General features: G+C 40.5%; 1 protein-coding gene across 2 annotated transcripts in view; it reads right to left on the reverse strand.

The window, feature by feature from the left end:
• The window catches only part of TMEM245 (transmembrane protein 245), a 76,749-nt gene extending 62,434 nt beyond the window's left edge, over positions 1–14,315 (reverse strand). For both annotated transcript variants that reach the window (XM_038126749.1, XM_038126748.1), the window contains exons 1-4: positions 13,525–14,315; positions 3,706–3,823; positions 2,453–2,554; positions 1,440–1,547 (exon numbers count right to left, since the gene is read on the reverse strand). In XM_038126749.1, coding sequence (XP_037982677.1) covers positions 1,440–1,547; positions 2,453–2,554; positions 3,706–3,823; positions 13,525–14,184 — 988 coding nt within the window. In that variant the 5' untranslated portion in view covers positions 14,185–14,315. The remainder of the gene's footprint in view (positions 1–1,439; positions 1,548–2,452; positions 2,555–3,705; positions 3,824–13,524) is intronic.
• Between the last annotated feature and the right edge of the window lie 1,834 nt (positions 14,316–16,149).

A 16,149-nucleotide genomic window follows, 5' to 3' on the forward strand; every position in this document is an offset into this window, starting at 1 on the left:
AAACAATTTTAAGCCTGGTTGTTCTGTAATGGATTTAATACAGTGTCAGGAAAACCAAAAAAGCAGTAAGTTCTTAAGCTCGTATGTAAAACTTTTTGCTGTGTTTCGTCATCATTCACAAAAGATCCAAACCAAAGATGGCCAAAATTATGATTAATATATCACAGAACAGAACACTAATTTTTACCAGATTGTTGGAAAATTATTTTAACTGTTGTTAGGAGTTAAAAGAAAACTCCATGGGATTTCTTTTGTGCTGTGAAGGAAAACAACAGAATTCACAAGACAAAAAAAAAACCCTCATCTGGTTAGCTGTTTCAAGAGAAGTCAAAAACCATAAAAGATATAAAAGATACCTTTGAAAAACTGTTGTAGTCATCTTTTCTTGAAAACAGAACAAAAACTGTCTTAAAGAAGTGAAAAAATAAGAACTAGTAAATTTAAAAAATAGCAATGAAAGAACACAACTACTTACATAGCCCATTTGTGGGCGTCTGTTATTTTTCAAGATTTCAAAATTCAGCTTAAAAAAAAATTTGTCATTTCCAAATGAAAGACAGGACAACTGTCACCATAATGCTCTGATCTCAAATTTCAGGACATTATTCCATAGGCTTCTATGATTATATTGATGATAGTAATGTAAAATGTAGGAAAAAAAAATAAGAGTAAGTTGTCTAAAGCTGCCATTTTTAGATTTAAAAATAAAGTTTTAGAAGTTCACATTCTGTCAGGTTGAATGATCTCTTTGGTTTGGTTTGCAGGAAATTGATGAAACTTTTCAATTTCCAGAGATCTCATTAATAGCTTGATTTTCTAGTATCACATTTCATCAAAGACCTACTCAAAAAAGAGATGGTAAAGTTCAAAATCATTGATGGATATCTAAACACTTTGTCTGAACTCTTTGAAGCCAATTGTCTCACACAAAGTGAAAGTATTGTGTTACTCAAGCTACAAAGTCAAGTAAACTCTCTACAGGAAGGACTTTGAGCATGCCATATTTAAAGTGGTGGGTTTTTCTTTCTCACTGCAATGTACACAAAAATTCCTCCAGTCTGTCTGTACTTGGACCAGAAATCCAGCTATATAACATCTAACTGCCAACAAATCAAAAGGCTAGAAAAATTAAAATAATTAACAATGAAGAACAGGAAAAATCACACCTTCATTCTAAAAAAAAAAAACCAAAAACCACAAAACAGTAATAAATCCATCTAGTCAGGTTTTTAACAGCCACATAAACTATCCTTTGCTAGACAGTTTTTATACTAGCATCTTCTTGACATTTTTTAACAAGAGATAAACCTGATTCACAATTGGACACTATTCTGGACAAAACTAAAAGGTTGTGGACTATTTTGAAATTTTATCTGAATTCCATCCATTTTCATGCCTTTAGAGCAAATTCAAATGTTTCTTACAGAGTAGTCAGTCACCTGAGGGTTGGGAGGAATGTTCATTATTGGACTCATCTTCTGTCATGGAAATTGCCATGGCAATTGTTGAAGCAGCAATGGAAATCATCTGACCAGGAAGTTCTGCCCCTGTAAAATACATACGTGCATGTGAGTAACAAAAAGCTTAAGCCTTAAAATGTTTTGTTTTGTGTTAGATACCCACTGGAGCTGTCAGGCAGCAGAAATTATATGCATAGATGCTGTGAGTGTTTAGTATGTATTATATGTAGTCAATATGATCAAACAGGAAAGAGTGCTATTAATTTTAGTATTACAATACACCTGCAGCCAGAACTCAAAACCAGTTATTTGCTTAGTGCTTTTCTTCATAATGAACTGCTACCAACCAAGACATTCACAATTGCTGACAGTCTGATTAAAAAAAAAAAAATTCATAACACTTAATCAACTTTACTAACCAACTAAAACAGCCGGACAGGAAAAAGGTTTCCCTCATCGGGAATTTACGATACCTTTGCTTTTTTCAAAACTGACTTGCAACAGGGAAAAACTATTCTTCTCAAAATCTAAACACAAAACATATTTTTAAGAAACTATTTTAAAAACAAATGACTGGATATTGGAAACTTGCTGGATGAAGCTGTCTTGGTTTCTCTCATAGCCAGTATTATAGGAGCTACTAAACTCATACTGCTAATTTCTTTCAAAATTAGCCTCTGATTTCAAACATACTGGGCTACCTTCATGCCTGAAACTACATTTTGAAATCCATAAAGCCAAGGAATTTGGCTTAATAATGAGTCGCTACTTTACCATGGAAAAGAAACATCAGTCTATGGCAATCACTTTATGTAAAGAATCCAAGATTCACTTCAGCATGAGTAGACCACTTTGAAACACACTAAATATCCTACAGCAAATTCTTGCAATGCATATGCTATTGAATTTATGGGGATACAGTCCAGATTATTTCATTTGACTCAAGTGATTTTTTGCCTCCAACAGTGAAAGAAACAGTGACTTTTCCTTACCAGAAGACTCTTTTCCATTCTGCTGTTCATGCAACATGCCTACTGTCATCAGAACAACTATAACCAGAAATACAGGAATTCTCCAGGAGCCTGCCACAGAAGCTGAAAGATACAGTGTTGGGATTTTTTTTTTTACAAGAAAAATGACACCATTTGTAAACCCAACATTTAGCAAAACCAAGAAAGACAGCACATCAACCAAAAAACAAAGAAGTTCATAAAACAAACAGGCTTTCTACATTAAAGAAAAGGAAGATTAGAAAACAAACATGAACAAGTTTCTCAATGAACAGACCAAGTTGTTACTCTTCCTAACTTTAGTGACATTATGTTCATATAGAGAACAATTTTGAAAACAACATTCAAAATCATATGAAAATACACACAAAATCAAAACATTTCTGATGTCAGAGAAAAGTCATGTTCTCTCCAAAAATGTGTTTATGTTAAATCCCACTCTGTGGAGATCTTTCTTGGATTTTGCCTATACAACCTGTACTTCCAGTAAATACAAAACTGTCAAAATTTAGGCAAGTGCAAAGCCACTACATATAGCTTAAACCTCAGGGAAGCATCCCCACATGGTCAGAAGAACCCTTGAAACCTGCTGCTAAAGTAAAGTAAATCATGAGGTATACTGTGAAGGTAGTCTTCTACTAACTGCATGATTCTTCCACCATAAACTCTGATATGAGAATATAACATGATAATCTATTAAATGTGTCATGTAAATCTAAAAGATTACTATAATCTGATATTTGTATTAACAGATTATATAGATTACTGGCAAATGTATTCTGTACTGCTGATATCATCCTGATATGCTTGTTGACTACCGATAGAATAATTTTTTTTTTTGCTTCTGTTACTACTATTTTAACACATTTTACAGCTTCAGATTTGGTTAATGGCAGACTTTCAATAAAATATCACAAATGAATGTCTAAAGCCAGCCTCATGTGACCCCAGCCTTTCCTCACTGTCAATAAGTTCACATTGCTTGTGAACCAAATAAGGGAAAACCACAGGAAGTACAAAGGCATGAGGAGTGGAAGATGTTGCTCATCATCTTGATGCCTTCCCATTCCCTACTCTAATGCTCCCTTCTGAACACATGCAGCCAGAATTACTGAGCAGATAAAACAGTTTGCATTTCAGCTAAGACTCTCTTTCACAGATTTAGCAGAAGAGCAAGCAAGGAGCTTTGTTTACAGAACGCTCAGTTATCAGAATAATAACTTCTTGTTACTCACCTAAGTGAAAGAGCAGCATAATCCAGACAGGAACAGAGACTGCTTTTAAGTAACGTTCAGTGCTTATATTCCACTTGAATGAAACCATCAGCAGGTAACCAACTACCAATGTCCATATCTTTAAGAAAAAGATACACACAGGTATGTATACATACAAAAAAAGAGAGCTCTCCTGTACTCATGTATGTGTGTACACTCATGCACACACCCATAAATGTCATAGACAGAGAACTGAAGTCAGCTTGTAAGTCTTTAAGAAGCCCATATTTCAATTAATTATATGAGTTCATCAGCAGCACCTATGTGGCCACGGGGAGACAGAGCTGGCCAGCACAGCATGCCCGCACTCATTCCAGCATGGAGCAATTTGCCAGCTCCTGTGTTTCATTCCAAAGAGACAAAAGGGAGCTTAAACCAAAGAAGCCATTAGGAAGCATAACAAAAACTGCTGTTCCTCAGTGGTGCTGGTTCACAAAACAGATGCCTTTATAGGACATGTAATTTTTTCATTTTTTAACTAAAAAAACCAAGGACAGGAAGAGATCAGTGACAACTTGGGTTTGCTGCTTCTAACTGACTTCTATTACTCTACTCATCAGATAAATCGCAATACAGATTTGGAGCGGAGAATCTTGAGATGACGAATTTGAGCTGAAAAGAAAGAAGAAGGAAGCAGGAAGAGGAAACAGGAGGTGAAAAGCTGCTACTCAGGAGAGGATGTGAAGTAAAAGAAGTACAAAAACCTGTAAAAATCAAAACCCAGTGTTTCATTCTTAAAATAAATAACTAAAGACCTTTCTGGCTCAAATTCAATGAACATTCCTTATCTATTACCAGTTAAGTACACCTTCAAATTTACATTTATAAATCCATAAATTCCAATGAGGTTTGAATGGAATTTCTATTAAGAGCATTTGCTGAATCAGACATCGCTGTAAGAAGGAAGAATGCACAGGCAGAGACACAGAACAAGTAATTAGGAAAAACACACCAGAGGAGTTTTCACCTCTACTCTGCACTATACAACTCATGCTGAAAACACAGCAGTGTTTGTGAAAAGCAGGTTTGTGTGACTACTGCCACATATCTAACTGGTGGAGAGGAAATCTTAGCTGTACTGAATTGAGAGGACAAGCAGGGAGTGATGTCCCTGATAACTTCAGAGGGAATGATCGCATATGCAAGGTAATTTAAAATCACTTAAGATATGTGAACAAAGGCATACCTGCCCTTTGCACACTAGTGCTTCTCATCTAAGCAGATCACTCCAACTTTTCACTTATATCTAGTTTTGCATCAACAGAGTTCCATAATGCTTATGGCCAAGTGCAGACTCAAATGTCTAAAACTAACGCAACCTATAGACATCAAGACTAAAGTCACAAACAAACATAAATTTTTACCAGAAATGCACAGTAGCACTCCTTTGATAGGTTGAAACATAAATTCACTCAAAAGGCACTTCACAGCACAGCTCTAACTGCAAGAGATAACTCATCACAAAGATACTATCCTACTCCCTAACATCCGCCATACAGCATCTTTGTACAATGAATGGTCCAGTTCCAAGCTGATTTCCTCATTAGCTTTTAAATTTAATAACAAATTACAAACAGGAGACTCAATATGTTCAGTAATTTAAACCTTCTGTTTAAAAAAAAGTAGGAGGCTAACAGGGTATAAGCTTATGTCTAACAGCCAACAAAGCAAAACACATTACACTGCTTTTAGCCATGCATATAGCTGAACATTATAGGGTTTAGGTATTTAATAGTTTTTTTGTTTGAAGTTAAAATAATTAATCAGTTATCATTTCTAAAACCTTAGCAAATGATCCAAGCAGAAGTCTTTACTTCTACTGAACAGAGAGAAATCGCATACTTTTAAATAAAGCAGTCTCCCTGTTTCAGAGGTCAAACAATAACCTTCCTGAAGCTTTGTAAAAAGAACTGTGTAGAACTGACTGGGGCAAGAAGTTTAATTTCAGTGACACCACAGAATAATCAGGTCTTTATTGGTTAATTTTATGGCCAAGCACATACCCATAATGCAAGAACCAGTGCACAGGAACTAGGGTAGCCTACTTCCAACAGTTCATAGTTGAAAGCAACTGACAAGACAAATTAACTTAAATTGACATGGACTAGGATTTCATCCCATACTGACTTGGCAACAGCATACTTTTTTTTTCCTTAACCCTTTAAAAGCATGTTACATAATCCTTCCCATTGTTTTTCTGGATGGTCTCCAAAAGTTTTGGCTTGAAAAGCATGGAGAATATTAATAGCCTCTCTGCTATTATATGTCGTTCTCAAGAACTGACATAATTGAAACAAAGAATGAAAGACTGCCTACTTTCACTAAAATTAAGCTACTGCAATTATTGCACTGAAACTGTAATTTATAAGGTTCCATGCTAAGACAAAATGCCTATAAATCTAATTAGTAAGGGTGTACAGCTAACCAGGTAACTAATACATACACTTCAGATTTTGCAGAATGTGTTAGCTATCATCAACTGTTTATCACGCTGAAATCAGTTGCAGATGCCTAACTTTCACCACGTACTCTGAGATTTTAAATCACTCCTCAATCACAATTATTATTTACAGGCATGAACAACTTCCATATATTGCAACTTTGGGATAGTTTAATCCTGCAAGCTGCCCTTCTTCCTTCTCTTACCTCTCTTAACAGACAGCCATTTTTCACATCTCTTCTGCATTTTGTATCATCTCTTACAAACCAAAGTGTTGCTTTGCCTTTAGACATGTAAAACTGCCCACTTTTCTCAATAAATAGAGCTAAGACTGCAGAGTAACTTCTTGGATTTTAGCATCCATTTCTGTGTTAAAGTGGTAAATTTAAGAGGCAGATTTAGAGACATTTAAGGCAACTATGAAGGGCTGTAGTTTTCTTTAAATTGCCAACTAGAGACAAAATTACACCATAGAAAGATGCAACTTTTATGTTAAACTCAAGTGTCTGCTTCAGTGACTTTTTTTTTGAAATCTCAGGACTGGAAAGTCAAGGATTTATCAGCATGAACTATCACCAACATTACTTAAAGTTTGTTTCTCCCTCTTGTTGGAGAAATTTAAGTTGAAGGATTTCAAAATCAGAGCTGCTCTTTTGGCTTTGACCTCATTTTTCAAGCACAAACTCTAACCACTCAACTTTTGACAACATTTACACTGATTTATGTTGGAGAGTAAAACCCTTTTATTTACATGGTTCCCTCCCCTTTTTCCTACCAACAAGTTAACCTCTACTGGGAAGATTTTACAGATGAGCACATTCAATAACTCACGGTTACTGGAGGTGGCAACTCATTATCTCCTACTGCGAGCTGGGCAGTCCCACCTCTTCTGCACAGCAGCTTCACCATTCATTCAGCTATCTCAAGATCCCTAAGCTCATAAAAAACCACCTGTAATTCAGTTATAGCAAAATAGGCTCAAAGAAGCATGGCAGGCATCAACAATGGGGCAACAGAAGCATATGTCAGAAGTGCAATAAGCAAGAAGAGCTTCCCACTGCAAAGCTGCTTGGAATGATTTAGTCTTCCTTGGAATGCTACCCCAACACCTCAACATCCAGCAGCAAATACATTTCCCACCTGCCTTTTCAGGCACATGTGGTTGCAAGAGCCTGGTCAGAGAGAAAGCCAGATAAAACTTCCCAGGAATTGCTCTGGGAAAAGCTGGGAGAAGCTCAGAGAAAGGAATTAAAACAATTCTTATCTTACGGCTCTGCAGCTGGTGTTTTGAACAGCTGTTTTTCATTAGATGCTTACCAAAGAGTGGCTTCTCTATTAGCCAATGGTGACAGTGTTTTCATTACATGACCAATCAAGTTCACCTGTATTGGAACTGAGTATAAAAAGAATGGGCTTCCCAATAAAATTATTATTAGCCTTCTAGAAAGCTAGTGTCTGTGTGCCACTTGTTCATCCATTCCTGACTCAACAGTGACAGGCACATGGTATGACTCTTGGGATGGTCCTGTGCAGAGCCAGGAGTGGGACTTCAGTGATCCTTCTGGGTCCCTTCCAACTCAGGATATTCCATGATTCTATGAACCACCCCACAAGTAAACAAAACAGTGAAGACTGAGAAAAGATGAACCAACAGTTAATTCTTGTGATATATGCCCTGCCAACCTGCCAAATATTTTTAGTTTTTAACAATCAGCACCTAGAAAACTGAGAGTCTGAACTCCTTCCTTCTCTTATAGCACCTCTATTCTCACCCCTGGCAATTCTGAAATGATGTTTTATCCCTGGCTGCTCTTTCCCACTTGGAAATCATACAGCAAGGTTTTTAAGAGTTTGGTTTAAGTTTTGGGTTGTTTGAGGGATTTTAACTGAGCTTTAAATTTAAAACTGTTTTATGGATCTACTGATCTAATTCAAAATGCTTTGTATTTTCCAGTCTTGGGGTTTTTTTTTGGGGGGGAGGGGAAGCCAAACTACTTCATCAGTTCCCTTTAATATTTTAAAACAAAATTTTCATTTGGAAATAGAGATTTTAGTTAGTTTTTCTCAAAATAAAAAATAATTTACAACATTGACCAAGCATTAACACAGCACTTTTGCAAACTTTTAAAACAGCGCTGCAGAGCGAAGATGGTTTAAAGAGGCAATCTTATGACACCAGTTCACTATTTCTACATCTCCCTCCTCAGTGGTGATGCAGGCTGACAATGAAAATGAACCCACCACAAAAGCTGAGCAGAAGAGTGTTGGACTTGAAAAATGAAGTGACACAAGGCATTAAATGCACTGCTAAAAGCCAAACTGTGTTTGCCTTCAAAAAAATCAAGCATTTTCTTTATCTGCCTGTTTATTTGAAAATGATTTTCTAAACAACATAAAGGATAGCAAGGAGGCAGGCGACAAATTATGAAGATGTAATTTTGACTCCAGTTTCCAGAACCAAAATTAATTTACTGTAGTTTTAGCGCAGTTTCATTGGTACACAAGAGGAACATCCCATAATGTGCAGAGTAAGTGGGTAACTGCCTGTCCTTTAATAAGGAGACAGCCTTTATCAAACATAAGAAAATACCCAAACTTTAACTAATCACACATATAAGACTACTTTTCATCTCAGAGCAAAGACAAGCACCTCCTCCCTTCACTTAGGAAGCCTTCACTTACTTAAAGCAGGTTCTAAGTGGACACAAGTAAGTTATTCCTTGTCCCAAGTCCAAAGGACTAGAACTGTGTGCTCATTCTGCTTCTTCTAGAACCCCCAAATGTGACATATATCCATGCTGGTATTTCTGGCACTAAATAAAACACAGACTACTAAACCACATGAAACAGAAACATGGTGTTTAGTGAGATCACCCTTTTTTGAAGGGATGAAAGTATGAACTTCTAACTAGAACCCTGGGGCAGGGGGAAACTGACCATCAAAATCAACACTGCCACATAAGGGGTGAAAATTATTTTCAATGTGTCCTGCAACATTTCCTACACTGAATTTAAGAAAAAAAAACATAAAATCTAAGATACCCAAAAGACTGAAGCAATGGATGTTGAGAATACTTCTCATTTAGTTCACTTTTCCTGTCTTAATACAAAAGCTACTTATGAGAAACTAGTAATAAAAATGCTATTCAGAAATCAAATGTATTAAGATTCTCTTGCAAAAAGAAGTGTCCTCGAGCACATCAAATTCTTTCCCTGCAGATAGAGCACCACTCCTCTGACATACTTCATGGTAACACTTTGGCAAGAGATGGCTCCTCAACATAAACAATTTCTTTACCTTCTTCTTTTATTGTATAGAACACAGTTAAAATTTTGCTGGACAGTTCCATAATGATCATTCCTTTCAGAAGTGCTGGAAAAAGAAACATCATTGTGTTCAACCAGTACATACAAATACCAGTAAATAGCTAATATTATGTAGCATATATCATTAGCCTTTAGGCTACTACCAGCTTTGAGGCTGTAGTTCCTGCATGTAAATTGGAACAAGTTCCTTGGCTTCTCCAAAAAAGGTATCTCACTGCAGGCTCTTCCAAAACTGAGGGTGGGTGTGGAAGGGAAAAACAACAGTAGAAAACACTATCAACATCCCAGACTTTCCCTGCCTCTCCCCATCTTGTTTTTAAACAGGCCACATGTGGTCTCTGCACAGCTTATCTCTACCACACAAAGTTGTGAAAACATACCAAAATCTGAGGTTTTGGTAGGATGTGTTTACAGTCAGTACTTGGCTGTATCATTCATAAGCCAGGACACCATAATAATAAAGGATAATAAACAGCAGAAAGAATACTTAAGAGCTTGTTCAGGTGTTTGTTTTAGTTTGGGTTTTTTTTTTTAAGGTGGGCAAGTTTGAGAAACCTCCAAGCCTGCTCTAAGAAGAAAGGAAAGGGGAAAAAAAGCTCACCTATGCTAAACCCCCAAAGAAACAGAAATTGTACACACATTAAAAATCAGAAGTGTGCCCTCTTCTTCAACAGAAGAGAAATTGGCCCATCAGGTGAACTCCACAAAACATAGATGCTTTTTTGTCCCCACAGGTGATATTCAATAGGACTGTGGAAGCCAAACACCTCAGAGCATGAAGAATGCTTGGAGAATTTCGGTCTGTAAGGGCTGCTGGGGGAGTGACATTCAGTGCAACACAAATGGAGGTTTCCCTGGTGGATGTCTTGCACAGAATCCCTGATGGGGAGCAGACAGTACACAAACCAAAACAGGCAGCATGTACTCTGACAATATTCCAATACAGCAGTCGTGGCAATGGTGGGCAATGGCATTTCCAGATCTGCCTGGTGCCCTGGTGGGGATAAGACTGATTAAGTGCTCTAACTGCAGGGAAACCCCCAGAACAACACGAGTTGCACCTCATACAGTCAGAGACATAAAAGTACACTGACACACACGTGACTACACTGTTGTGAGCCTGCAATAACCTGTGACAAACCAAGAAAGAGTAGCCAGAGAGAAAAATTTTGACAGCCCTATAATCAAGTTCACTACAGAGGATTCTGTTCATTATGATTACATCAAATTTCATTTAGAATGATGAACCTCAGAGCCAACACAGAGCAGCTGTATAACTCATTACATCTGCTGAGATCTACAAACTATCTGTTTCACAAATAAATGTGAACATGTAAATTCTTCTTCTAAAAAAAAGAAGAAAATATAAGGAATAGCTGGAATTGGATATATATTAACTTAAGTGTAAAAAATTGGCCTCAAGTAGTTTAAACTCTTGCCACAAAGCAAAAGAATTTGGTTTTTAGATACAATGCTGGACACAGGCATAGCTCCTGCAAAACTAGTGAAATTGCTGCAGCTCAAACACATGTAGGACTATATGCAGTCCTCTATGGGACAAATTCCCATCCTTTCCTAGAAAGTAACTATAAAGAAAAACATTCCCCTCCCCTATTATATGAAACTGCTGTTTGTGTAGGGCCCTCTGCATAAGAATTCTGCAAATAACCAAAAGGAGTCAGAACAAGGAACTCATCCAGAATTTTTAACCCGCCTCTAATATAAGGCCCAGCAGCCAACTGCATTTTTTGAGCAAGCTTCTTTGAAGATTATAAAGCCTGAAGGGAAAGAAAAGGAGACCATGGGAGCACGATGCTTGTAAATGAGCTTAAGATTTTGAACTTGTTCTCCAAATGCAGTGTTCTGCAATCAGCTATCAAACAATCCAGTCATGGAGGTACCCAAATTGCAGGTGTGACTTAAGAGTGACATATGGGAGCACAGGCACTTCTGAATCTTGACTCATCAATGCCATGAATGGCTTTGCCAGATTTGAGGACAGCAAGACAGGAAAGCTATTTAACATACTGGTGCCAAGATACACCTTACCATGCCATTGTCACATGCCATTACTGCATTTGAAGAACTTTCTTTTTTTCTAGAACTTAAGAGAAGAATTTCTGTCTCAGTATCATGGCCTAAGAGATACAATAAAAATACCTTTAGTTAGAGAATAACAAATCGGTATTCCAAATCCCCATCCACTCACTTCTCCAGCACAGGAGAGGGAATTAGAAAGGGAGAAGACAATCGTGCATACAGAAGGAGCCAAGGAGCCCAGAGAAGAACAGTACAATGGAGAAACCAACTCCTAATACCCCAAATTCCTGTGCAGCTAACAAGCAGAACATATGCATGCAAATAGAGTCCTGCAATATAACACGGCAATTAAAGGGCTTTTAAAGTGCTTCACTGAAGTTAAAACTGACACTATTAACTGATCCAGCTCAGGGATCCTCAAAAGCATGGATAAAATTAAATTATCCTGCTACAGCTCTGAGATAATACACATCAAGCACTGCAAAATTAAAAAAAACTGGACTAAGAAAACACTGCCAAGTGTACAGATGATGCCAGACTGAGATGCAGTTATTTACAAAGAAAAGTCCACATTTTTTTTCTCCTGTAAGGCCCCAGAAAGAGACACAGACAGCTTGCTTAGAAAGCAACTCGTTTGCTTAAGGAACTCTCTGATCAGTTACCTTGACACAAACCCAGAATCTTCCCAAGAAACTCAGGTCTGAAGAGTTCTGGGAACTTACTATGTTTTGTGCAGTTAACATCCTACCACAGTTCAATGAACACAAGTGTTAAATCAGAAACACCAGTGCCAACCAGAAGGATCAGAGACTGCGAAACAAGGTTTCACTGAGCAGGCATAGACATCCAGCAGTGCATTACAGCCATACTTACAAGCTTCAATAAGTGCAGCTTCCTTCAGTACCCTCATATTTACACAGCATTAAGTATAGCTTAACTAAGAAAATTTTAATAAAAGCCTGGACTTAGCCAGATCAGTTAGTGCAGCAGTATTATAGATTTGTTAAAAATAAAACAAAGAGGTCAGTGCAAAGTTCTTAAAAAAATCTTACCAAGCAAATTGTGTGGCAACAAGTCAAAGCATCCCACTAGTACCAGGCCATGCTTTAGCTCTGTTACTACTCAGCTGAAAGTAAACATGGTAGTATCTTGCCTCTTTATAAAGAGAGAATGTATCTCTGTCTACCCAGTCCTAATTATACTTCTGAGGACAAAACAGACCAGAAACACATGTCCTCTGACATCTTCCAGGACCAAATAAAGTCAAGAAAATCTTTTCCTCCAGTGTTTACTTTCAAGAGGCTAAACACATTCTCCTGTACATTCTACTCACACTAGAGGCAGTCTGTCAAAATATTCTCTGTCAGTCCATTCAGGAGCACTGTTACCTAGGGAAAGGGCGTACTTTTTTCGTTTAAAAGACAGAGCCGCCTTTGAAAAGTCTTTGACACTAAGAAATCCGAGCACGCCACTTGTACAGCAGTATTTAACAAAAGTACAACTCACCGATCTGATCGCTCACATATCCATCTGCTTCTGATATGTAGCACTTTTTGTATTTTCAGTTACAAGTAACAAAGTGTAAAAGAGTTCTGCAGAAGTTCCAACTTTGCTGCCAACTGAGCAGAACACAGGGAATAGTCTCCCAGCATTTATTACCATCAGTGACATTTTTAAGTTAAACAGCTATACTTTTTAAAGTTCAAATTGCCTTTGCACTGTTACACTGATACGCTAAGAAGATAAAGAGAACCCCACACAGTACACCTTAAGGCAGAAATAAGCCTTAAGGCGCCTTACCCCATCCCGGTCATTGTGGAGCTGCTCTGCAATTTCGCAACACTTTAACACACACCTTAGAACTCGACAAGCCTCGATGTTTACCCAAGAGCTCGCCTGAATCACCTCTGACTTAACAGCATCTCCAGAAGCGAGGCATGCCTAAAGCACGGCCGCGGAACACCGACACTCACCCACTGGCTGCTGAAGTAGTCGAGCCCCTGGCAGATGATGCGGGCGGCCTGTGCCAGCAGCACCTGCACGCCCAGGGAGCTGCCCAGGCAGTAGAGCCCGTAGAGCAGCGGGCCCCCGGCGCCCAGCAGCAGCAGGAGCCGCCGCCGCCGCAGCACCTGCTCGCCCAGCGCCTCCACGCCGTAGTTGGCGAAGCAGATGGGCAGGAGGAGGGCGGCCAGCAGCACCGGGGTGCGGGAGCGGTGCAGGCGGCCCAGCCAGCGCCGCCCCAGCGCCGTCAGCGAGGTCTTGAAGGGGTGCAGGAAGGTTCCGCAGAGCACGGCCCAGAGCAGCGGCCGCAGGAACGCCTCCAGGATGAAGTACACGAGGACGGCGGCGCCGCAACACAGCCCCGCAAACAGCAGCGCCCCGGTGTTGTAGAAGGCCTGCTTGATCGGCTTCTCCAGCCGCGGCAGCGACATTCCCGCCGCCCCACCCTGGCCGCCCAGCGGCAGCCGCGGCATGGCCGCGCCCGCGCCGGGGGAGCCGCCCGCACGCCGCTCCCGCACCGGCGAGCCCGGAGGGGCCGCGGCGGGACCCGCGTCCGGAGCTGGGACGGGACCCGCGTCCGGAGCCGCGGCGGGACCGGCGTCCGGAGCCGCGGGCTCTGCGCTGTCAGCCATGGCGAGCGCGGGCACGGCCGCCGCTGGCGGGCGCGGAGCGGGGCCGGGACTGCCCGGGCGGTGGTGCCCGAGGGCGCGCAGGGGCCCTGGGCTGTAGTGCCGCCGCCGCTGCCGCCGCGCGGCTCCGGGCGTGCGCCCAGCCCGGCGGGAAAGGGGCGGTGCCGGCCGGGAAGCGAACTGGGAAATGTAGTTCTGCTCCGGGAGAGCGGCGGCCGCGCTCCCTCCGCCCGGCGGGAGCTGCGGGGCTGTGCCCGGGCCCTGAGGCTCCCCGGTCCCCGCCGAGCGCGGGCCGAGGCTGCCCAGCACCTTCGTGCCGTCCGCTGAAGAGGGCGGCCAAAGGCTGGAGCATGGAAGAGCCCAGCAGCTCGCAGCGCAACCTCATCCCCATCCCAGAAGTGCAGCCCTGTCCTGCTTCGCTGAACACTCCGCTCTCCCCGCTGCTGCTCTAGTCTCGGGGAGCGGAACAAATTCGGAGATCTGGAGTGTCATTGCATGGTGGAGAGCAAGACTGGTTAGACCAGCTGGAGGGTTTTGTCTCTGTCTGAACATGTTCTGGCAACAAATTGTTTCACAAGGAAGCATCTGCTCTTTTACTGGCAGCCAGGCCCACTGAAGAAGTAGTTGTGCTGTGTGGTTTTTTAGACCTGACATTTATGACGCTGTACCATCAAATGCTATTTGCAAATAACTCAGAGAGGAGCTAACTTCCTGCAGCTGGCACACACCAAACGCCTGAGTGCAGGCATGAAGGTAACTGCTAACATTTTGCAGGTGGTCTAAATGCATCTGTGATAAATACACATGGTCTGAGCAAGTTCTGCAAGGGCCGAAATCCGTGACATTTGAACTAGCTCAGTGCTGGCACTTAGCTACTCAGTTTTCCTTCCATGACTTAACACAACCTTTCAGAAGGTACTAGAGCTATTGGTAATGCTGCCATAAAACCCTCAGAGGGATCTTCCCCTTTCTCTTCAAGGAGGTAGAGCTTATCCCTTAAATCATAATAAAGAGATCACATACCACTGAACATATAAAAATACACGGATATATAAAAAAAAGAGGAAAATAATCAAATTCCTATAACTTTTAGAATTTACATGCAAGTTTAAACCTTATGTAACTTCATGTTTGATTGAAGTCCATGAGGACTTTAGTGGAGAATTTCTTGTGTGACAGAGATGTTAAAAAGCTGAAATTATCCTGAGCACAATTGTCTTTAACTTGTAAAGTGATAATTCTTTACTACTCATACCCCTACTCATACCTAGCTTTTAAATGCAGAGCAATACCAAGACAATGGCCAGATATGACCTATCCCTATCATAATACCAAGGGCGAAAGGTGGAGGTTTTTCCACACTCTTTCTGTGACTATGTTGCATCCTGAAGCTGTAGGTGAGGCTGGGCCCAAGCCAGTTTCTGAGGTTTGGCACTACAGTCCTGACTTGTCCTGTAAAGCTTTTCCTGCCAGTTACACAGAAGTTCACACTTGTAAAGGTTCCTCTGAGCTCCTGCAGCTCCTTGTTTTCCCTTTGCTGAATAGATCACATGTAGGTTCAACAAAGTACTTTAATTTTATGCCATGAAAGCACTTACAAACCTACAGGCAATTTGTTTGATCCTGATGGTCCATACAAGAAGCTTTTATTGAACCTTAAACTGATACTGTCACTCACAGCTCTTTGATCAAATAGATCTGCCTCCTGGCAGGGTGCTGAAATAGGTAACAAGAATGCATCATTACCTGAACTTTTCTCTTTAGTTCAGAAGCCAAACTCTAATTGCTCATTACAATACCTTTATTGCATTAAAGTTCAATTAGCAAGTGTCAATTAAGATTTACACCGGGGGAGAGTGGAGAGTTCTAATCCTTCTGTTCGCTAAACAGAGATGCCAGCAAATCAAATCTTTATAGGCACATCTTTATTCCTTTGATTTTTCTTAACAGACTCAGTCAGCCATGTTC

Source organism: Motacilla alba, chromosome 2 (genome assembly GCF_015832195.1).
Source record: "Motacilla alba alba isolate MOTALB_02 chromosome 2, Motacilla_alba_V1.0_pri, whole genome shotgun sequence".
Taxonomy (NCBI): Eukaryota; Metazoa; Chordata; class Aves; order Passeriformes; family Motacillidae; genus Motacilla; species Motacilla alba.